This window comes from Oncorhynchus mykiss, chromosome 5 (genome assembly GCF_013265735.2).
Source record: "Oncorhynchus mykiss isolate Arlee chromosome 5, USDA_OmykA_1.1, whole genome shotgun sequence".
NCBI classification, from domain to species: domain Eukaryota; kingdom Metazoa; phylum Chordata; class Actinopteri; order Salmoniformes; family Salmonidae; genus Oncorhynchus; species Oncorhynchus mykiss.
The window spans coordinates 69,101,089-69,125,588 of NC_048569.1; the positions used below are offsets into that span (position 1 = coordinate 69,101,089).

Genomic DNA, 24,500 nt, shown 5'->3' on the forward strand with positions numbered 1-24,500 from the left:
AACATGCAGTGTACCGTGATGTGGTCTCACAACAATGACATGACAGTGATGCAATGAGAGCCCCACCACAGTCAAATGAATGAGTCCTTTTTACCTTGGCAATCTGCAGCAATACAATACAGTGCTTGATGGACTCTACCATACTCTGAAAAGAGAAACAGAACAGAGAATGAAACACAGCACTCAAATTCAGACAGGTGATTCTGAAAATAAGGATTTTTTAAAAATGGGGTTTTACTTACACATGTGGTTTCCTTCAAATTTTCAATTTTCTTAAAAGGAGAAAAACATGATGAAAAATGGCTGTTTCACTTCAGACTTTATTTTAACACCTAACTAGACTTCAGGACTCAAAGTTAGGTGAGTCATTGACTGAGAAAGATCGGCACAGTGAAACCAACGCAGAAACATGCTTTGTTCAAACGCTTTCACAATCATGGCATTAGACCAGCCAAACAGTGATTTCATGTTCATCACAACAGAACAGGTCATTGTCTTCACCATATTAAATAACCTAGAGTTTAAATGTTCCAAACTGACCTAAAACTAAACTCATGATCTCAATAAGGAAGTGAATCACAGCTACTAAAGAAACTGACAGAAAATCTGAGTCAATAATTATCAGCCACAGTTCTGGTGACAAGAGAAGAAACATATCACTCACTCTGCGCGACTCATCTTCTTTGCAATCCTTGATTTTCTCATCAAAGAGCTGGAAGAGAGGATATGTATGAGAAGCTGAAGAGGATACACTCAAATCAGGAGCCGAATAAAAACACATTCATCGATGATGCAGTGACGAGTCAGTCACCGTTATTATGAAAGTCACTGTCATACTTAGTCACTCAAATGTGAAAAAGCCTCACCTTTAACTGATCAATTAGAATTTGTAGGTACGCGTCAGCCTCTGCAAGTTTCTTTTCGAAGTCTTGGACACTTGGAACAAATCCTGTCTCTGCCTCCTAAAATAGAAAATGACAAAAGAGCAGAACTTCACAGCACAGTATGACAGTTTTCTGCTTCCACCAGTAACCTATTTCGGACAAAGATTTTACTGCCAGTGCACCTCTACTCTGAAAGTTTGTTAGCAGATTAAAAAAAGTTAAATATTCTCCTGGTGGGGCTTTAAAAAAAAGCAGGTAGCAGCACAAAACAGCAACTGTTTGGGAGAAGCTTCCAGTAAGTAGAGTGATATGAATTGTTCAACTAGCATTGTTTAAAGGCTTTGCCTGCTAGCCTGCCTGACCATACCTGCTGATAACAAATCAAGAACAGTCCCTTCACTACCTGGAAGTTAGCTTGGCTAAAATACAGAAATGAAATACCCAACAACTTCCTCAAAAATACCTGAAAACTAATGCTTAACCAAAGCAGTCGAACCTTACAATATTACAACTCATAAAACACATCCATAACCACTGCTGGACAGTAAGTAAACCATATACTCCCCTCTCTCAGTATTGCTCTGGTCTTAGCATGTCCTATGGTTTGGCAGGCGCCTTTGGACGACGCCTGTTTCTCAACTGAAATGTATCGTACAGGGATGTGAAGAAAAGCCATTAACACACATTAACCCCAGCGTTGTCTAAAGTGTAAACTGTAAAAACATAACAAGCTTTAAAGAGACCAAAGTCTGGGCCTTTTTTTCTAAAATTCCTTTAGGATCAAAGGTGGTTCGCTATCAATATAGAAGCAAGTTGCTTAGTGTTGGTGGCTAAAGAGGTGCCTGAGCAAATAAAATAAAAACAGGTACTTTGCTAAGCTAAAGAATAGTCCCCTTTCAATCTGTGGGGAAGAGGAGTCTGGCATTAGTGCTCTTTAGAGCTTGGGGTAACAAGAAAAATACATCCGTCTCCTCTTTAAAAACCTTAAGTGAAGGGCCTCCCAAGTGGTGCAGTGGTCTAAGGCTGTGCCACTAGAGATCCTGCTTCAAATCCAGGCTCTGTTGCAGCCGGCCGCGACCGGAAGACCCATGGTCCAGCGTCGTCCGGGTTAGAGGGGAGGGTTTGGCCGGCAGGGATGTCCTTGTCACATCACGCTCTCGTGACTCCTTTTACGGGCCGGGCGCATGCACGCTGACCAGGTGTACGGTGTTTCCTCCGACAATTTGGTGTGGCTGGCTTCCGGGTTAAGCGGGCATTGTGTCAATAAGCAGTGCGGCTTGGTTGGGTTGTGTTTTGGAGGACGTACGGCTCTCAACCTTCGCCTAACTACCAATTGGATACCATGAAATTTGGGAGAGAAAAAAAAGCACAAAAAAAAAATATATATATATTTTTTGTGCTTTTTTATATATAAACCTTAAGTGGTCACAGTCCCAGGACCGAGGGCATCGGGATTCTCGTGGGTGTTTCTTTTGTGTTTGTGGCCAAGCAGACATCTACACAGCTTCACGTTTGTGTCTAAGAAACAGACAGCTCCGGTTGTCTCTCTTGTTCTTCCTCTATCAACAACATTTGAAGAGGCAGAAAAGAGAATTCCTAATAAATACAAATGCCGGATATCAAATCCTTGCCTGACGACTCATACTGAATTTAATTCTACTGCCCTAATCACTATAAACATTAAGTCTCAGACTTCCAACGTAGTCATTTCTGCTTACGTCAAAGTGAAGGGCTTGGTACAAAACAACACACACCAATCAGAGTATCAAAGCCAATGACTATTCTGGAAACACCGCTTTACCCACGTGTGTTCAGGCTCTGGCCCAAGCCATTGATTTCTGGGACCAATCCGAACGATTTGAATGCGTTCACATTCGAGAAGATGAGGAGTTCAAATCCAGACTCAAGGTGGAGAAGAAACGTTAGAGGGTGAGGTGTTTGGCTGGAGCGATGTGAATGGGTAGCAAGGAAATCAACTGAATATTTTTTTTTTTATCCTGGCCACGACTGTAGATTCTGAATTTGAAAGCGACGTCAACCTACTTGCGGGGAAATGCATGCTCATGGTTATGTTTACGACAGTAATAGTGCTGGCTTGGAGTGAGGGTAAGGTATCACAACATGGACTGATTTTGACACCTGTGAGAAGCTGTATTGTTTGAACACCTGCATCCAAAGACACATGACATAGAACAGGAGTTTCCCTCTATTCATGTCAGACTTTTAGAGTAATTTCTTTAGAGTAATTTCCATCCCAATTTTCACATAGAAAAGTCCTACCATACACTTACATACCAAAAACTGTTGAGCGGGCCCCTGCTGTATTTCAGGTTCAAAAGGTTAAGAAAAATGCTATCAATATGACACGGACCTCATAATTGCAGAGGGACAAAGCAGTTAACATTACAAACAAAGAGGGAAAGAGAGTCCCTATTGCTCTCTATTTCTGTTATGTCAACACAAGCCCATATCACCATGATGGAAGGGATCCTTCTGCTGGACTAGAGCAGCTTATAAAACCAGAGGACGGTCATGTAGGCTTGTATCTGCAGCTTTGGCATGTTCACACATTCTGTTCCAAAAAGAGCTTTGTCTAACCAGACAATCCCTCCCTATGCTAGTGTACCACACCCACCCCCACTAACCACCAGACATTGGAAATAAAAAACCTCAAAGCTCACCAATCTAGCCCACCCTTCACTCAGACACCTCACCCCCTCCCCGTTAGGCTTTCCACACAGCATGACCCAGTTAACTGCATTGTCGCACTCCAACCAACCATTTCCCCCCAGTGTGGTACTCACAGGACGCAGAGCTCTGAGGGACATGCCTAGTCAAAATGCACAGGCCAAAGCTGACCCTAAAGCTCCTCTCTCCTCCCTTACGCAAACAAACGACTGTTCTAGTACTCTCTACTCCGATAGACTGCCAGCAGGGACACCAAAAGCATCGTCTGGTACATCTGTGGTATGTTCTACATCAGCTGAGCAGCAGCACACGCAGGCAAAGTTAATCCAGGATCCTCTTCTCTCTGACAGGAAGTACAGACTTTCTTTAAAAAAAATAGAAAAAAGGCAGCACAAGCCCATGTGACAAGCAACAACAGCTGCTCTGATTGGATAAAGCGGAGGTGCAGATGTCTGGCTGAAAGAGTAAGCAGGGCTCTGATTTGGTCCAGGTCACATGACCCCGCTATGACTCCACGCTTACACAGTGTTTGCAAGCAGGCAGCCAGTCAGCAGTGTTGGGCGGGGATCGGAGAGAGTGAGGCAGAGGGAGGGGTAGCAGAGGGGAGGAGTGGGTTAGAGAAGGAAAGCAGAACAAAAGGCACATAAACAACTGGAGGGTAGAATTAAGGCTGGTGAGAGAAAGGAGACCTATTTGTGAGCCACAAAGGGCACAGACCAAAATAAGAGATGGAAATTAGCAGTTTAGAGAGCAACTAATACACAGCACTCTTTAAAAACAGGCTTTCATAGATAAACATGATGCCCATCATCCAACAGTCTAACCAAACCGTGCACCTAACCACACAGAGACACTCTTACTGTGTCCAGACTCATTTCCTTATACTCTCAGATGACTAATTAACCCTTTCACTGATTAGAACAAGAGTGCTTTTGCCTGCCATCAGTGTCCCAGTGCTACTAGTTGAGAAGAAGCTGACAGAGGCATGATATTAATTCTATATCCCGATTTCCTGCATCCAAAAGACCTCAACAAATAGCATGAAAGGTTATTTTGACAACACATGCTGCCAAAAGGTGAAACAAACTGCTATTGCTTAATGTTCTCAACAGTTCCTCTATTATTTCCTGTGGTCTTAGGTAAAATAACAAATTGAAGAAATACAGTTCAAATTATGTTCCCTCTGAAGGTTAATACACAGACACACTTCAAAAAATGTGTTTTACAATGCAACAGCAGCAAGAGTTATCCCCATCATTTGAGAAAGCTTATTTCAAATAAAAAGTTGAGCAAAATCTTTCTCCTCTTTAGCTGAACTCAATGGCTTGGGACTAGTACCCCCAGTATTACTAGAGTGAAGCTGGTCTGAACAGATGAGTGAGTGACTTACCTGCAGTTGGAGGGTGTGACGGAGAATAGTCCCCTCTAAGGCATGGATCCACTTCTCCCGTTCGTCTGCATCTCGAGCTGAGAAGAAAAACACACAAAACACAGCAGATGAGCCATAGTCGAGATAGGAATTATTACAACAGAGTGCTTCACCTAGTAGTAACCTTGTAGCTACAAGAAAGACTAGAGCACCTCATCTGTGCTCATCTGGCCCAACAAGTTAACTACGTGCTCATTGTGCTGTGCCTTTGCAGCTGCTAAGGGGGTTCTTGCAACCCGTCTGGTGCGTCGCTGGGCAAGAGACTATCAAGGCAGGTCTCCTGACGAGAGACACAGCCTGTTGCCAGGCTGCACCCTCAGAGCAAAGACACAGAGCAAACAAAACGTCTGACATTTACACTGAAAAGACCAGAGAGGCCCTCCACTCTGACGGACAGATGATAAGCTGTAGACCATACTATTTACCAAGAGTGTTTCCATCTATACATTTCGTAGCTGTCTATTTACCACAACAAACCAATGGTGGAACTAAGACAGCACTCAACGGGCTGTATAGGGCCATAAGTAAACAAGAACATGCTCACCCAGAGGCGGCGCTCCTACTGGCTGGTGACTTTACTGCAGGAAAACTGAAATCCATTTGACCTCATTTTTACCAGCATGTCACCTTTGCAACTAGGTGTGAAAAAAACTCCAGATCTTCTCACACACAGAGACACATACAAAGCTCTCCCTCCATCTGGCAAATCTGACTCTAACCTCCCGATTCATGCTTACAAGCAAAAACATGAAGTACCAGTGACGTGCTCAATACAGCAGTGGTCCAATGAAGCGGATGCTAAGCTAATAGGACTGTTTCGCTAGCAAATACTGGAATATGTTCCAGGACTCATCCGATGGGATTGAGCAGTTTACCACAGTCACCGGCTTTATTAATAATTGTGTTGACAACGTTGTCCCCACAGTCACTGAACGTACAGTTGTGGCCAAAAGTTGAAAGTGTCTTTAGATATTTGTCAGATGTTACTATGGAATACTGAAGTATAATTACAAACATTTCATAAGTGTCAAAGGCTTTTTATTGACAATTACATGAAGTTGATGCAAAGAGTCAATATTTGCAGTGTTGACGCTTCTTTTTCAAGACCTCTGTAATCCGCCCTGGCATGCTGTTAATTAACTTCTGGGCCACATCCTGACTGATGGCACCCATTCTTTCATAATCAATGCTTGGAGCTTGTCAGACTTTGTGGGTTTTTGTTTGTCCACCCACCTCTTGAAGATTGACCACAAGTTCTCAATGGGATTAAGGTCTGGGGAGTTTCCTGGCCATGGACCCAAAATATTGATGTTTTTTTCCTCAGGACACTTAGTGATCACTTTTTCCGTATGGCAAGGTGCTCCATCATGCTGGAAAAGGCGTTGTTCGTCACCAAACTGTTCCTGGATGGTTGGGAGAAGTTGCTCTCGGAGGATGTGATGGTCCCATTATTTATTCATGGCTGTGTTCTGAGGCAAAATTGTGAGTGAGCCCACTCCCTTGGCTAAGAAGCAACCCCACACAGCATCTCAGGATGCTTTACTGTTGGCATGACACATGACTGATGGTAGCGCTCAACTTGTCTTCTCCGGACAAGCTTTTTTCCGGATGCTCCAAACAATCGGAAATATATCCTTGCCTGTGAAGCCCTTTTTGTGCAAAGCAATGATGATGGCACATGTTTCCTTGCAGGAAACCATGGTTGACAGAGGAAGAACAATGATTCCAAGCACCACCCTCCTTTTGAAGCTCCCAGTCTGTTTTTCAAACTCCATCAGCATGACAGAGTGATCTCCAGCCTTGTCCTCGTCAACACTCAAACCTGTGTTAACGAGAGAATCACTGACATGTCAGCTGGTCCTTTTGTGGCAGGGCTGAAATGCAGAGGAAATATTTTTGGGGGATTCAGTTCATTTGCATGGCAAAGAGGAACTTTTCAATTAATTGCAATTCATCTGCTCACTCTTCATAACATTCTGGAGTACATGCAAATTGCCATCATACAAACTGAGGCAGCAGACTGTGAAAATGTATATTTGTGTCATTCTCAAAACTTTTGGCCACGACTGTACATATCCCAAACAGAAGCCATGGATTATTGGCAACATCAGCACTGAGCTAAAGGCTAGAGCTGTTGCTTTCAAGGAATGGGACACTAATCCGGACGCTTATAAGAAATCCCGTTACGCCCTCACCGACGAACCATCAAACTGGCAAAGCATCAATACAGGACCAAGATCGAATTCTACTACACCGGCTCTGACACTTGTCGGATGTGGCAGGGCTTGTAAACTACTACGAATTAAGAGAAACCCAGCCGTAAGCTGCCCAGTGACACGAGCCTACCAGATGCACTAAATTACCTACCAGGGTTGCGTTGAAGCAAGCAACACTGAATCATACGAGAACACCAGCTGTTCCAGACGACTGTGTGATCACGCTCTCCATAGCCGATGTGAGTAAGACCTTTAAGCAGGTTAACATTCACAAGGCCAGGTGGATTACCAGGATGAGTACTCCCGAGCATGCGCTGACCAGCTTCCCTGACATTTTCAAACTCCTCCTGACTGAATCTAATACCTATACTGTACAAAAATATAAAACGCAACATGTAAAGAGTTGGTCCCACGTTTCATGAGCTGAAATTAAAAAAAGGTCCCAGAAATTTTCCATACACACAAAATGCGTCATTTTCTAAGATTTTGTGCACAAATGTGCTTACATCCCTGTTAGGGTGCATTTCTCCTTTGCCAAGAGTTTTGGCAAAGGAGAAATGCAGTTGTCACACAGCACAATGCCACAGATGTATCAAGTTGAGGGAGCGTGCAATTGGCATGCTGACTGCAGGAATATCCACAAGAGATGTTGCCAAAAAATTGAATGTTAATTTCTCTACCATAAGCCACCTCCAATGTTGTTTTAGATAATATGGCAGTAAGTCCAACTGGCCTCACAATTGCAGACCCTGTGTAACCACACCAGCCCAGGACCTCCACATTTGGCTTCTTCACCTGTGGGATCGTCTGAGACCAGCACCCCGGACAGCTGATGAAACTGAGGAGTACAGTGGGGCAAAAAAAGTATTTAGTCAGCCACCAATTGTGCAAGTTCTCCCACTTAAAAAGATGAGGCCTGTAATTTTCATCATAGGTACACTTCAACTATGACAGACAAAATGAGAAAAATCCAGATAATCACATTGCAGGATTTTTAATGAATTTATTTGCAAATTATGGTGGAAAATAAGTATTTGGTCAATAACAAAAGTTTCTCAATACTCAATACCCTTTGTTGGCAATGACAGAGGTCAAACGTTTTCTGTAAGTCTTCACAAGGTTCACACACTGTTGCTGGTATTTTGGCCCATTCCTCCATGCAGATCTCCCCTAGAGCAGTGACGTTTTGGGGCTGTTGCTGGGCAACACGGACTTTCAACTCCCTCCAAAGATTTTCTATGGGGTTGAGATCTGGAGACTGGCTAGGCCACTCCAGGACCTTGAAATGCTTCTTACGAAGCCACTCCTTCATTTCCCGGGCGGTGTGTTTGGGATCATTGTCATGCTGAAAGACCCAGCCAAGTTTCATCTTCAATGCCCTTGCTGATGGAAGGAGGTTTTCACTCAAAATCTCACGATACATGGCCCCATTCATTCATTCTTTCCTTTACACGGATCAGTCGTCCTGGTCCCTTTGCAGAAAAACAGCCCCAAAGCATGATGTTTCCACCCCCATGCTTCACAGTAGGTATGTTGTTCTTTGGATGCAACTCAGCATTCTTTGTCCTCCAAACACGACGAGTTGAGTTTTTACCAAAAACTAACTTCAGACGGGCCTGGACATGTACTGGTTTAAGCAGGGGGACACGTCTGGCACTGAAGGATTTGAGTCCCTGGCGGCGTAGTGTGTTACTGATGGTAGGCTTTGTTACTTGTCACAGCTCTCTGCAGGTCATTCACTAGGACTTCTTGTGATCATTTTGACCCCACGGGGTGAGATCTTGCGCGGAGCCCCAGATCGAGGGAGATTATCAGTGGTCTTGTATGTCTTCCATTTCCTAATAATTGCTCCCACAGTTGATTTCTTCAAACCAAGCTGCTTACCTATTGCAGATTCAGTCTTCCCAGCCTGGTGCAGGTCTACAATTTTGTTTCTGGTATCCTTTGACAGCTCTTTGGTCTTGGCCATAGTGGAGTTTGGAGTGTGACTGTTTGAGGTTGTGGACAGGTGTCTTTTATACTGATAACACATTCAAACAGGTGCCATTAATACAGGTAACGAGTGGAGGACAGAGGAGCCTCAAAGAAGAAGTTACAGGTCTGTGAGAGCCAGAAATATTGCTTGTTTGTAGGTGATCAAATACTTATTTTCCACCATAATTTGCAAATAAATTAATTAAAAATCCTGTGATTTTCTGGATTTTTTTTTTCTCATTTTGTCTGTCATAGTTGAAGTGTACCTATGATGAAAATTACAGGCCTCTCATCTTTTTAAGTGAGAGAACTTACACAATTGGTGGCTGACTAAATACTTTTTTTGCCCCACTGTACCCACTGTAATAAAGCCCTTTTGTGGGTAAAAACGTATTGGCTGGGCCTGGCTCCATGCCCATCCATGGCTGCTCGCCTGTGGAATCCATAGATTAAGGCCTAATTAATTTATTGCAATTAATTTATTTTCTCATATGTAACTCAGTAAAATAGTTGAAAGTGTTGCATGTTGCTTTTATATTTTTATTCAGTATACAGGTTTCAAGCAGACCACCATAGTCCCTGTGCCCAAGAACTCAAAGGTAACCTGTCTAAATGACAGTAGCAGTCACTGTGTGGAAAGCTGCCAAGGCAAAAGGAGACTACTTTGAATAATCTCAAATATATTTTGATTTGTTTAACACTTTTTTTGATGACTACATGATTCCATATGTAATATTTCATAGTTTGTCGTCATTATTATTCTGGTCTGAGAGTCTTTAGGTGCCTTTTGGCAAACTCCAAGCAGTCTGTCATGTGCATTTTACTGAGGAGTGGCTTCTGTCTGGCCACTACCATAAAGGCGTGATTGGTGGAGTGCTGCAGAGATGGCATGTCCCTTTTGGAAGGTCCTCCCATCTCCACAGAGGAACTCTGGAGCTCTGTCAGAGTGACCATCCCTAAATTAGCAAACATGTTTTTAAAAAAACTGTCCTCGCTTTGTCATTATGGAGTATTCTGTGTAGATTGATTTTAGAATAAGCCTGTAACGTAACAAAATGTGGAAAAAGTCAAGGGGTCTGAATACTTTCCAAATGCACTGTCGCTCATCTATTTGTAGCAAACAAATATGATCTCTCTCTGATCAGATACATTTAGTATGCAATGATGTTGCTTAAAGTGAAGGTCTATTATTTTGCTCAAAAGCCCACAGAGGTTGTGAAATATGAACAAGAGTTTCTGCAGTTTCTGCGTTCAGGTCCAGGCTTTGTCGCAGCCGGCCGCGACCGGGAGATCCATGGGGCGGCCCACAATTGGCTCAGCATCGTCCGGGTTAGGGATTAGGGGAGGGTTTGGCTGGCAGGGATATCCTTGTCCCATCGCGCACTAGCGGCTCCTGTGGCGAGCCGTGCGCGCTGACACGGTCACCAGGTGCACAGTGTTTCCTCCGACATTGCTGTGGCTGGTTTCCGGGTTAAGAGGGCATTGTGTCAAGAAGCAGTGCGGCTTGGTTGGATTGTGTTTCAGAGGACGCACGGCTCGCGACCTTCGCCTCTCCCGAGTCCGTAGAGTGGCAGCGCTGAGACAAGACTAACTACCAATTGGATACCACAAAATTGGGGAGAAAATATTTTAAGTAAACGATTCAATTAAAATATGATGGCTATTATTTTCAAATCGGTATCATGCTGAAGGTAAGACCGAAACGTGCATAAAAAAAAAAAAGTATGGGCTTGGGCTCCGTTTCAAAATATTACATATTTTTTGACAGTGGTTCAACACGTTCCCGTGACACAAGTTGTGGGAAAATATGTATTTTATTCTGTTATATTCCATGATAAAATATATGCGTGTTGACTGTGATCGGGTAGGTGTTACTTGTCTATTAAATTAACAAAATAAGGAGCTATCGATTTCATTTGACATTAAAACTTAAAATATGCTATATTCTTGCCTTTTGAAAATGCCTTTTATTATTCGTATGTTTAAGACCTGCCTAAACAAACGAATAATGGATTTATTTTTGGTGTATATTTAAATGGAATTATTCAAATCGACGCCCACACAAATCTGCACACCACTACTACCACTGGTCCCCAGCATTCCGACATGCACACAATTGGTATAAAAGGCGTATGCAGGCAAGAATGTGGTAATAATGGGCCTTTTTCTAAGGGGGTCATATAAATCATTGCCCAATTTTTGTTACAGGCAAAATATAGGAAATCCTACGTGAAAACAGTAGTAGTTACCACTTGGTTGCATGGCATGTAAAGAACTAATGATGTATCTCCCTTCTACCTTAAGCTCTTTGTGTGACAGTGAGGATGCCCTGTTTGGTCAGTTCCACACCTATCTGTGACCTGCAAACAATGTGCCATCTCTGTGTGCCATTTACAGTGCATCCCAAACATGGCCACTCCTTACTAACAGAGGGATGCAGTCTCATGAGAGGATACACCATCTGTCATAACACCAACCATCATTACTGGGGTCAGTCTTGAGTGTGATATAAGCTACAGACATTGCTGATGAAGTGATAGCAACAGCAAATCATTAACACTAATATAATAGATTGAACACTTACATAACTTGGAGACCAATAAAACTATTGTTCTGTACAGCAAAAACACTTCAGTTCTGATAGTCCTCATGGTTATGATTTCCCTCATTCGCATAATATGAACTGGGAAAATCTGAACTCTTGGTATGAATGTGGTGGTTTGAGGCCCAGGCAGGTCAGAAACCTGTGCAGTGCCTGAGTGTTCAACACTGAGCCCAAACAGGCCATGACATGGCACGTTCTCACAACCCAATTAGGGCCTAATGCTTCCCTTCTCCCCAGGAAGGTAGAGTGGCTCCTCTGGCTGAAAGCAAAGTGCAACTCCTGGGCCATTAGTGCACAAAGAGGCCATTCTCTAGAGCACGTCTTATTACGGATAGCCAGGCACAGAGAGATACAGAGATGGGCAGTGGAAAAACCAGAGAGCCTTCAGCAAGGTGACAGTGTTCAGACAGGCGCTAGCACTGTGTCTAACAAGCAGCAGATGACATGACTCCATTTCCTCTCTGCTTATTCATTATCACATTCCTAAAAACACACTACTCCAAACTGCTCTTCAGGATTCCTCCAAAGGATGTGAATTATTTACTGTTCACCTCTTCTTCTGCTTCCCATCATTTGGCTAAATGAATGGAATGTTCTGTAATACAAAGAGAGAAGCTAGATGGCGTGACGCACAACAGTTTTTGGTAAACACAATAACGTAGTATCTTGATTGGAGGAGAGAGAGGGGGTTGAAGTAAGTTGAGACTATGCCGTGGGACATTGAGGTAAGTTGTGGCATAGTACATTACATTGCATTACTGTGTCATTGCGCAACACACAATGAAAAAGAGTTTGTACCTAGTAGAGGTCGACCGATTAATCGGAATGGCCGATTAATTAGGGCCGATTTCAAGTTTTCATAACAATCGGACATCGGTATTTTTGGGCACCGCTTTGCCAATTTTTTTATTTTTACACCTTTATTTAATCTTCATTTAACTAGGCAAGTCAGTTAAGAACACATTCTTATTTTCAATGACGGCCTAGAAACGGTGGGTTAACTGCCTCGTTCAGGGGCAGAACGACAGATTTTCACCTTGTCAACTCGGGGGAACCAATCTTGCAACCTTACAGTTAACTAGTCCAACGCAATAACGACCTGCCTCTCTCTCGTTGCACTCCACAAGGAGACTGCCTGTTACGCGAATGCAGTAAGCCAAGGTAAGTTGCTAGCTAGCATTAAACGTATCTTATAAAAAAACAATCAATCATAATCACTAGTTAACTACACATGGTTGATGATATTACTAGATATTATCTAGCATGTCCTGTGTTGCATATAATCTGACTGAGCATACAAGCATACAAGTATCTAAGTATCTGACTGAGTGGTGGTAGGCAGAAGCAGGCGAGTAAACATTCATTCAAACAGCACTTTCATGCGTTTTGCCAGCAGCTCTCCGTTGTGCGTCAAGCATTGCGCTGTTTGACTTCAAGCGTATCAACTCCCGAGATGAGGCTGGTGTGACCGAAGTGAAATGGCTGGCTAGTTAGCACGCGCTAATAGCGTTTCAAACTTTACTCGCTCTGAGCCTTGGGGTGGTTGTTTCCCTTGCTCTGCATGGGTAACGCTGCTTCGATGTGGTGGCTGTTGTCGTTGTGTTGCTGGTTCGAGCCCAGGGAGGAGCTAGGAGAGGGACGGAAGCTATTCTGTTACACTGGCAATACTAAAGTGCCTATAAGAACATCCAATAGTCAAAGGTTAATGAAATAGTCCTACAATAACTACAACCTAAAACTTCTTATCTGGGAATATTGAAGACTCATGTTAAAAGGAACCACCAGCTTTCATATGTTCTCATGTTCTGAGCAAGGAACTGAAACGTTAGCTTTCTTTCATAGCACATATTGCACTTTTACGTTCTTCTCTAACTTTTTGTTTTTGCATTATTTAAACCATATTGAACATGTTTCATTATCTATCTTAAGGCCAAATTGATTTTATTGATGTATTATATTAAGTTAAAATAAGTGTTCATTCAGTATTGTTGTAATTGTCATTATTACAAATACATTTTTATTTTAATTTATTTATTTATTTTTTAAATCGGCCGATTAATCCCTATCGGCTTTTTTTGGTCCTCCAATAATCGGTATCGGTATCATTAAATCGGTCAACCTCTAGTACCTAGGCACTTACAGTGCCTTGCGAAAGTATTCGGCCCCCTTGAACTTTGCGACCTTTTGCCACATTTCAGGCTTCAAACATAAAGATATAAAACTGTATTTTTTGTGAAGAATCAACAACAAGTGGGACACAATCATGAAGTGGAACAACATTTATTGGATATTTCAAACTTTAACAAATCAAAAACTGAAAAATTGGGCGTGCAAAATTATTCAGCCCCTTTACTTTCAGTGCCGCAAACTCTCTCCAGAAGTTCAGTGAGGATCTCTGAATGATCCAATGTTGACCTAAATGACTAATGATGATAAATACAATCCACCTGTGTGTAATCAAGTCTCCGTATAAATGCACCTGCACTGTGATAGTCTCAGAGGTCCGTTAAAAGCGCAGAGAGCATCATGAAGAACAAGGAACACACCAGGCAGGTCCGAGATACTGTTGTGAAGAAGTTTAAAGCCGGATTTGGATACAAAAAGATTTCCCAAGCTTTAAACATCCCAAGGAGAACTGTGCAAGCGATAATATTGAAATGGAAGGAGTATCAGACCACTGCAAATCTACCAAGACCTGGCCGTCCCTCTAAACTTTCAGCTCATACAAGGAGAAGACTGATCAGAGATGCAGCCAAGAGGCCCATGATCACTCTGGATGAACTGCAGAGATCTACAGCTGAGGTGGGAGACTCTGTCCATAGGACAACAATCAGTCGTATATTGCACAAATCTGGCCTTTATGGAAGAGTGGCAAGAAGAAAGCCATTTCTTAAAGATATCCATAAAAAGTGTTGTTTAAAGTTTGCCACAAGCCACCTGGGAGACACACCAAACATGTGGAAGAAGGTGCTCTGGTCAGATGAAACCAAAATTGAACTTTTTGGCAACAATGCAAAACGTTATGTTTGGCGTAAAAGCAACACACCTGAACACACCATACCCACTGTCAAACATGGTGGTGGCAGCATCATGGTTTGGGCCTGCTTTTCTTCAGCAGGGACAGGGAAGATGGTTAAAATTGATGGGAAGATGGATGGAGCCAAATACAGGACCATTCTGGAAGAAAACCTGATGGAGTCTGCAAAAGACCTGAGACTGGGACGGAGATTTGTCTTCCAACAAGACAATGATCCAAAACATAAAGCAAAATCTACAATGGAATGGTTCAAAAATAAACATATCCAGGTGTTAGAATGTCAAAGTCCAGACCTGAATCCAATCGAGAATCTGTGGAAAGAACTGAAAACTGCTGTTCACAAATGCTCTCCATCCAACCTCACTGAGCTCGAGCTGTTTTGCAAGGAGGAATGGGAAAAAATGTCAGTCTCTCGATGTGCAAAACTGATAGAGACATACCCCAAGCGACTTACAGCTGTAATCGCAGCAAAAGGTGGCGCTACAAAGTATTAACTTAAGGGGGCTGAATAATTTTGCACGCCCAATTTTTCAGTTTTTGATTTGTTAAAAAAGTTTGAAATATCCAATAAATGTCGTTCCACTTCATGATTGTGTCCCACTTGTTGTTGATTCTTCACAAAAAAATACAGTTTTATATCTTTATGTTTGAAGCCTGAAATGTGGCAAAAGGTCGCAAAGTTCAAGGGGGCCGAATACTTTCGCAAGGCACTGTATTTGTCTCTCTCCTTGCTGAATGAATAACGTCAATGAATAGGTGATAGAAACTGATAAATTGTGCACGACTGAATAATGAATGAACTGAATGAGGATGAATGAATTTAGAACAGTGTAAGACTTGCTCTTCTGTTCCGCGTGCACAACTCCTCACACCCGTGAAAATATTTTTTTTGGGGGTTTCTACTTTGTCAGAAGTAGCTGTAACTGGACTGTAGCCTATTAGTAAAGATTTGTATAACCAACCCAAGACAGACCAGAGCCTGACATTTCCAATGGGAGCAAATTAAAATCCTAGTGGGCAGAACAAGCAAGGAAGTGTGCAGAGCCAAGCATGAGCTAGTGAGATCCTAATGGCATGTTCTAGCATTTGTTTGCATATTTCTATTAGGGAACGCCTACTCTGTGAAGTACGCGGGTGCAATAACTCCATTCGCCCTTGCACTCCTTTTAAACAATGCACATTTTAGAAACTTTTAGAAAGTCTCCAAAACGCAGTCCACTCTGTTGCAGATCCTAGTTTTGGAAACAGGAAACTGTATGGAGATCGAATGTTTAATAGATCAGAAAATTAGCAGAATGTCAGACAATATTTTACATGTACCAATTTATTTAGACAATTTAATTGATTCATTTAGGCTATTTTGACTCATTTTGAACCAAAGCCACAAATAAGTACCGACACATTGTTTCTGAACATCTTCACTAAACAACATTTTTGACCAAGTTAATATGCTCATGTTGTTTGTGTTCCAATTATTTGTGACTCTATGGTAAATGAACGTCAACAAATGAAATCAAATAAATCCTAATGAAGAATCCGATGCGTGTTGTGAGCTTGTAATTTTTCCAACACACCTATTAGCCTATAGAGTTAATTTTTCATCAATGTTGAGAACAAGCATGTTAAAGCTATAAATCGGCTACCCCCTCTCTACTGTAGGCCTACATACTGCAGGCAGTAAAATCTTTTGAAAAATGAACCTGGTAATCTTATTTTTTTTTAATGCAGCCCTAAGACCTATCGGTTTAATAACCTTTTACTGCAGTGGGCTAAATCAAGGTCACAGAGTGTTTTGTGGTAGTCTTAAAACAAATCTACTTTCAAACAAAAAAAATATGCACCTCACACACATTGTTATGGGCTTTAAAAAAACGTTTAAAAAGACCATGTCAGATAGAGCTGAAATGTATTACATTGAGTTTGCATCCCAATATTACACATTATATACATCACAGAAGACTGAAATAACAAAACTGTTGGACATCAAAACACTGGATTTTCAATGTTGAATAAACAATGTTGATTATGAAAATCTGAAAAATATGAATAACATTCCACCCATGAGGCCACTAGGTCATTTGACTGCAGGAAAGGGCTACCCTTATGAATGAATAAATGATTACATTGAAGAAATAAGGGGCTTCGTGGTCCATTACCAAACAAAATACGATAAAAAATTAAAATACATTTACATTTTCACAATGTTGCACATTGACAACTCAAAATCGCTTTGAAATAGCCTTCTAATAACCTAATGAAAGTCGATAGCTGATATAACAAGATATTTATAGCAATATATTGTTTTTTATTACTTTGTTTTAAGCCTTCCCCAAACCTTAACCACTTGGAATGAATGCCTGAACTGTTAAAACAGAAAAAAACTCAAAGGTGAACACTGTAATCACGTGTAATTAACCCTGTTACCAAGCAGAGAGACAGAAGGGGCTTCTTATGGTTAATACGTATATGATTATATGTAATGATTTATTTGAGACCGGAAGATGCATTCGGTGGCCATGGTAGAGTCAGGCGGAGAATGACTCGTTGAAGGGGGTGAGGGAGGAGATGGTCAGGGTTGGGCGGAGTATAGGCTTATGCACTCACTGTGAATGGCCGATGTGAGTGCCCTTTGCTCAATGTAATTGTTGATAAATAAAATGTACTACAGAAAGCTTGGGATGCACTTCTGACTGAAAGTGCACTGTAAATACGCTACAAAGCTATGAGCCAGGTGTAAATTATTTGGCAGCCATACCTATTCAATCAATTAATTGGAATACAAAGGAAGCAGGACAATAGACTCTTGTCAAGTTGATTTCTATTTTTAAGGGACTTGAAATGTATTAACAGATGTTGTAGGTAGGCTATACATATGCTACTGTAAAAGGCATGCTCTTAGGCCTACTGCTCAATGGTGGTTATAGAAGGCTATTAGTCTACTAATGATAATGACATTACTTATTATTATTCTTATTTTAATAATTGTAAGAAATCAAGAAGTGTAGGAGGATAGAACAAAATGTGGGAAAAGGGGTCTGGGGTCAAGGGGTCTGAATAATTTCCAAATGCACTGTTTGTTGACGTAGGCCTTCACGCCAATAAGGTACGTTAAACAGGACACACTCTTAGGCCTATAGTTGGACGTAATTTCAATGACTTTATTAAAATAACCTTCAACCCACCTGTCCCTGACTTTTCCTAGATGTAAAATTACAGTAACAGTAGGCCTACTTTTAGATAAATATTGTGAAAGACAAACTGAGCATTTCATCCTTCAATGCGCCATGAAGATCTGTTGCACCGTTTAACAGTAGAACAGTCGGGACTTGAGGAGTACCAATGGCCACCAGTCTAATAAATCCATTTAAATATACACAAAGTAATCCATTAATATTTTGTATAGGAAGGTCATAAAAAAACATAGACAAGACAGAATACTAAGAAAGATTAATTTATGCTATAGTAGCGGAGGCTGTGCCTGCGCCATGTCAGTGAAATGAACATGTTCATTTAGCGGACATCACACGTTTATATTTCTCCGTCCTACTTCGTCACACATACACTAAGTGTACTAAACATTAGGAACACCTACATATGCATTGCACCCCTTTTGCCCTTAGAACAGCCTCAATTCATCGGGGCATGGACTCGAAAGTGTTCCACAGTGGTGCTGTCCCATAATAACGCCAATGCTTCCCACAGTTGTGTCAAGTTGGCTTGTAGTGGATCTCTACTGTGAATATCTCATTCAATCTCATCCCACAGATAATCAATTGGATTGAGATCTGGTGACTGGGCAGGCCACCGCAGTAAGCCAAATTCACTGTCATGTTTGTGGGACCATTCCTGGACAATCTTAGCCTTGTGGCGTCATCCTACTGAAACAAATCTATTTGCATATGGATACATTGCAGACATGAAGGGATGCACCTGATGGATGTATTGTTTTCTCCATACCCTAGTCCTCCCATCAGCTTGAAACAGCAGGAACCGGGATACATCAGACCAGGCAATGTGGTTCCAATTCTCTAGTGTTTTAGCTCGTTAGTCCACTGCAAACGCAGTGATTTGTTTTTTTGCTGAAAGAATTGTAACTCTGTAAGGTTGTCGGACACCATACCCCATTTGTGTCAAGGTACAAGGAGTTGTGTATCCATTTATGGGTCTTTGGGAACCAATGTTGTACTGGACTGTCATGCATAAAACAAATAATGAAAGAAAAGCATTGCAAGTTTGAATTTTGTAAAGTTAGTGTGGGAGAGGTGGAAAAATTGTTATCAATAAATGACAAACCTCCTGGCATTGACAACTTAGATGGAAAGCTACTGAGAATGGTAGCTGATTCCATAGCCACTCCTATCTTTCATACTTTCCTCTAGGCTCAGATTAAAAATCTTTGTCCTCAGACCTGGAGGGAAGCCAAAGTAATTTCGCTACCCAAGAGTGGTAAAGTGGCCTTTACTGGTTCTAACAGCAGACATATAAGCTTGCTGCCAGCTCATAACACACTGTTGAAAAAAATGGTGTTCAACCAAATACAATGCTATTTCTCTGTAAACAAATTAACAACAGACTTTCAGCACGTTATAGAGAAGGACAATGAACATGCACTGCACTGACACAAATGACTGATGATTGGTTGAAAGAAATTGATAATAATTAGATTGTGGGAGTTGTACTGTTAGATTTCAGTGCAGTCTGATATTATTGACCATAACCTGTTGTTGAAAAAAACATGTTATGGCTGTTCAACCTCTGCCATATCGTGGATTCAGAGCCATCTAATATAACTTTTCTTTAATGTGAGGGTCTCGAATGTCAAACATGTAAAGTGTGGTGTACCGCAGGGCAGCTCTCTAGGCTCTCTACTCTTTCCATTTTCACCAATGACTTGCCACTGGCATTAAAGAAAGCATGTGTGTACATGTACGCTGATGATTCAACCATATACGCATCAGCAACCACAGCTAATGAAGTCACTGAAAACCTTAACAAAGAGTTGCAGTCTGTTTTGGAATGGGTGGCCAGTAATAAAGTGGTCCTGGACATCTCTAAATCTAAGATCATTGTATTTGGTACAAATCATTCCTTAAATTCTAGACCTCAGCTGAATCTGGTAATGAATGGTGTGGCTGTTGAACAAGTTGAGGAGACTAAATTACTTGGCATTACTTTAGATTGTAAACTGTCATGGTCAAAACATATAGATTCAATGGTTGTAAAGATGGGGAGAGGTCTGTCCGTAACAAAGAGATGCTCCGCTTTTTTGACACCACACTCCAAAAGCAAGTTATGCAGGCTCTAGTTTTGACTAATCTTGATTATTGTCCAGTTGTGTGGTCCAGTGCTGCAAGGAAATACCTAGTGAAGCTGCAGCTGGCCCAAAACCGAGCGGCACATTTTGCTTTCATTGTAATCAGAAGGCTGATAATAATACTATTACATGCCAGTCTCTCTTGGCTAAGAGTTGAGACTGACTGCATCACTTCTTTTTATAAGAAACATTGTGTTGAAAATCGCTAATTGTTTGCATAGTCAATTTACACACAGCTCTGACACACACTTATGCCACCAGGGGTCTTTTCACAGTTGCCAAATGCAGAACAAATTCAAGAAAGCGAATAGAATTATAGAGAGCCCTAATTGAAGGAACTTCCATCTCATATTGCTCAAATAAAACAGCAAACCTGATTTTCAAAACACAAAGCAGCACAACACATCTCCCCTATTTGACCTAGATAGTTGTGTATGCATTGATATGAAGGCTACGTGTGCCTTTAAACTTTTTTTATTTTTATGTAGTTCTGTTTTTGAGCCGTTCTTGTCCATTGATGTCCTGTATTATGTCATTAGGTATTGTGTTTTGTATGGATCCCAGGAAGAGAAGCTGCTTCTTTTGCAAAAGCTAATGGGGATCCTAATAAAATACCAAAATTGTAGCCCTTCTGACAGAGCAACAATGGGATTCTTTGTCCACAGAGTGGAAGAGCGGGCTTTCAAACTCCCACCTATTCCACTCTTTGGATTGGTGGATACATGTTATTTTAATACTTTCAGTACTCGATGGAGGGGGGGGCACAGCATTAGCAAAGGAACAACATTAACGCATTTAGGCCTCAATGTCCTGCTCATAGGTGGCGTGAGTTGGGGGAGCTAATTTTCACCCCCCAAAATATGAAGCCTTCTATTCCTAATGTGATGAGTAAAATGGATCTTCATCATTTAGGCTAATATTTATTTTCTACTGAATCTTTTTTTAATACAACTTTCAAGTGACAATGAACCAATGATAGACAGTGAATATGCACACTCACCAGGGATATGCTCTGCTAGTTCCATTAACTGTTTGCTCAGTCACTGTACATTTTTATAACTAAGACTAATCTGTCTTTTTATCGTCTTCTCTTAACAGCAATAGCCAATTGCTTTGTACTGTTTTTTTTATTTTTTATATTGTGACATGCCTGGCTCGGCCTCTCTTTTACTGACTCATTCTATTAGGTAGCCTATATTCCAAATCCGCTGCCTTCCGACAGGCTCTACGACTTAAAAACAAATCGACAGCTTTATTTTCCCCCACTTTTTTCCCCCACTTTTTTTTTTTAAACAAGCAAATGATCCTCCAAATCATGCTTTCTAGTGTAGTACACACAGGATTCCCATAATATTTTATAGATTATCATTATTATTTAAGTATAATCAGTGGTTTAACTAGAGTTTGATTGGCAAAAAAAAGAGGCTTATTTCGTTGTGAAAATACAATGTGCCTACGGCAATGCAACATTGAAGCGCAGTTTTGTGGACAGAATTGAATTGTTCACCCATGACTCCGTGGCCATGCACACTTCCACTCAAGTTTGCAGATGATAACAGCAGTAGGCTTGATAACCAACAATGACGTGACAGCCTATAGGGAGGTGGTGAGGGCACTTTCCTGTGGTGTCAGGAAAATAAACTCACTCAATGTCAACAAAACAAAGGAGATGATCGTGGACTTCAAGAAACAGCAGAGGGAGCACCCCCCTATCCACATCAACGGGACAGCAGGGGAGAAGGTGGAAAAGTTTTAAGTTCCTCGGCGTACACATCACGGACAAACTGAAAAGGTTCACCCACACAGACAATGTGGTGAAGGCGGTGCAACAGTGCCTCTTCAACCTCAGGAGGCTGAAGAAATTTGGCTTGTCACCTAAAACCCTCAAACTTTTGCAGATGCACAATTGAGAGCATCCTGTCGGGCTGCATCACCGCCTGGTACAGCAACTACACCGCCTATAACCACAGGGCTCACCAGAGGGTGGTTTGGTCTGCACAACGCATCACCGGGAGCAAACTACCTGCCCTCCAGGATACCTACAGCACCCGATGTCACAGGAAGGCCAAAAAGATCATCAAGGACAACAACCACCCAAGCAACTGCCTGTTCACCCTGCAACCATCCCGAAGGCGAGGTCAGTACAGGTACATCAATGCTGGGACCGAGAGACTGAAAAACAGCTTCGATCTCAGGGCCATCAGACTATTAAACAGCCATCACTAACACAGAGAGGCTGCTGCCTCTCTGTGTTAGTGGCTGCTGCCTGTTATGGGCGGTGTAGACTTGAAATCATTGGCCACATTAATAAATGGATCAATAGTCACTTTAATAATGATGTTTACATATATCTTGCATTATCTCATATATATATATATATATATATATATATATATATATATATATATATATATATATATATATATATATATATATATATAATACCATCTATTGCATCTTTCCTATGCCGCTCGGTCATTGCTCATCCATATATTTATAATGTATATATTCTTATTCCATTAGATTTGTGCGTATTAGGTAGTTGAGGAATTGTTAGATTACCTGTTAGATATTGCTGCACTGCGGGAACTAGAAGCACAAGCATTAGGCTACACTCGCAATAATGTCTGCTAACCATGTGTATGTGACAAATAAAATGTGATTTGATTTAGATTTAAGTCAGGACTAAGCTAGTTCTACTTAAATGAATCCAGATTTACAAAACTTTCTGAGATCTTATTAACTTCAGATGTATTAGTTCTAGATTAAGGAGTCCCAGTTAAGGTAAATAAGGCATAACAAATTAATCTTTGTGAAGCCTGCTTAGATTAACGATGTGCACTCGGTGCTAATCTGAGGATGCTACAATAACCCGGGATGGGACAGGAATACATAAGCATTGTGTGGAATTGGAGCAAGTCACCTAAAACAAACAATGGACGGAGGTAAAAGATTCATTTTATATACAAAACACTCTTCAGCGAATTGTGTCAAACCACCCAATTATTGACAACAAACAACATGATTCAACAGAAAACGAGAAGAATGCCTGGACTACCATTTGTAATGAATTCAAATGAAAGAGTAAACAAAAGGACGCTCCAAAAACTTCATCTAAGACACTATTTATTGTTGGCCCACTTTTACAAATCAGAGTCACTTTGAAATGTTAGTTATTGCATAACAGTGGGGCCTAAATGTATGTGTGACAGAAATGTAACAAACAATGTTATACATAATTTCTAATATAATTGCTATATTGTCTCATGTTTCTAAGGTCCTGTGGAACAACAAAAATCTACTTAAAGACAAATGCTTTTGCTCGTAGGGAGTGTTAAGACTTAAGACCAGAGACAGATGAGCTGGGGGACTTTACCGGGATAATTGATAGCCAGCAACCAATGGAAGGTATCCCAGATGATGACCATTTGGACAGTTTAGATGGGGGAACGTTTCAATCCTCATATGGTAGGACACATTCATTCAACATGTGCCATCCCCAGACTGCAGAGAATATGTAATGTTGTCAGTCATCTCTTGCACTCCCATAATAAAAATGTAATGAAGTTAACTCTTGAAGAACTAATGTTCTCTAAGGCAGCAATGTAATCATTTTCTAGAGGCGGATGATCGCCATAGTTTGGAGGAGACTTCTCTTAAGAGGATGAAGGTCAGCCCCCTACATCTGCAGCAGCCAGGAGGGAGGATTGGAGGACAAAGACAAAAGAGGCTGAGAATGCATGAGAAACTGGCCATGGAATTTCATGAGCACAAGCTAATGTAAAAGCATGATATGAAGATGCAAATCCTTTATGTTGAGTTGGTTATGAAGCAAGAGAGAAACATTAAGCATCAGCAGTACGAGGTCCTGATATTTCCATTCCTGAATCAAAAACCTTTTGTTACTAATCCATGGCTATTGTTTGCTTCAATCACTTAAGCCATCTTTGTTGTGAGAAAATTCTCTCTGCAGGCTTGTCCATTTCTGTCATTGTCTGCCTCAATCATGGTAACATCTGGGTCATCCTCAATGCCAGGATCTGGGCAGCCATGCTGTTTAAGGCAATTGTGAAGCACTGCGGTTGCAATTATGACAATTCAGCATCTTCTAGGTTGAAAGTGCAATGTGTTTGAGACACTGGAAATGACTCATCATACACCAAACCTGCGCTCCACTACACCTCTGGTGAGGATATGAACTTGGTTGTTTCGTTGTTGCTCAGGTCCTATTGCATGAAGAAGGGGAAAGGGGGATACCTAGTCAGTTATACAACTGAATGAGTTTTCCGCATTTACCCAACACCTCTGAATCAGAGGTGCGTTGTCTGCCTCAATCGACATCCATGTCTTCAG

At 41.4% G+C, this 24,500-nt stretch overlaps 1 protein-coding gene across 7 annotated transcripts in view; it reads right to left on the minus strand.

The window, feature by feature from the left end:
- The window catches only part of LOC110524436 (oxysterol-binding protein-related protein 9), a 48,133-nt gene that overhangs the window by 14,130 nt on the left and 9,503 nt on the right, over positions 1-24,500 (minus strand). For 4 of the 7 annotated variants that reach the window (XM_036978212.1, XM_021604054.2, XM_036978213.1 and 1 more), the window contains exons 4-8: positions 4,963-5,039; positions 867-962; positions 665-712; positions 243-272; positions 95-145 (exon numbers count right to left, since the gene is read on the minus strand). In XM_036978212.1, the coding sequence (XP_036834107.1) occupies positions 95-145; positions 243-272; positions 665-712; positions 867-962; positions 4,963-5,039 (302 nt within the window). Of the gene's footprint in view, positions 1-94; positions 146-242; positions 273-664; positions 713-866; positions 963-1,449; positions 1,524-3,688; positions 3,937-4,962; positions 5,040-24,500 lie in introns of those variants that run through there. The other 3 variants (XM_036978216.1, XM_036978215.1, XM_036978217.1) reach the window with 2 other exon arrangements.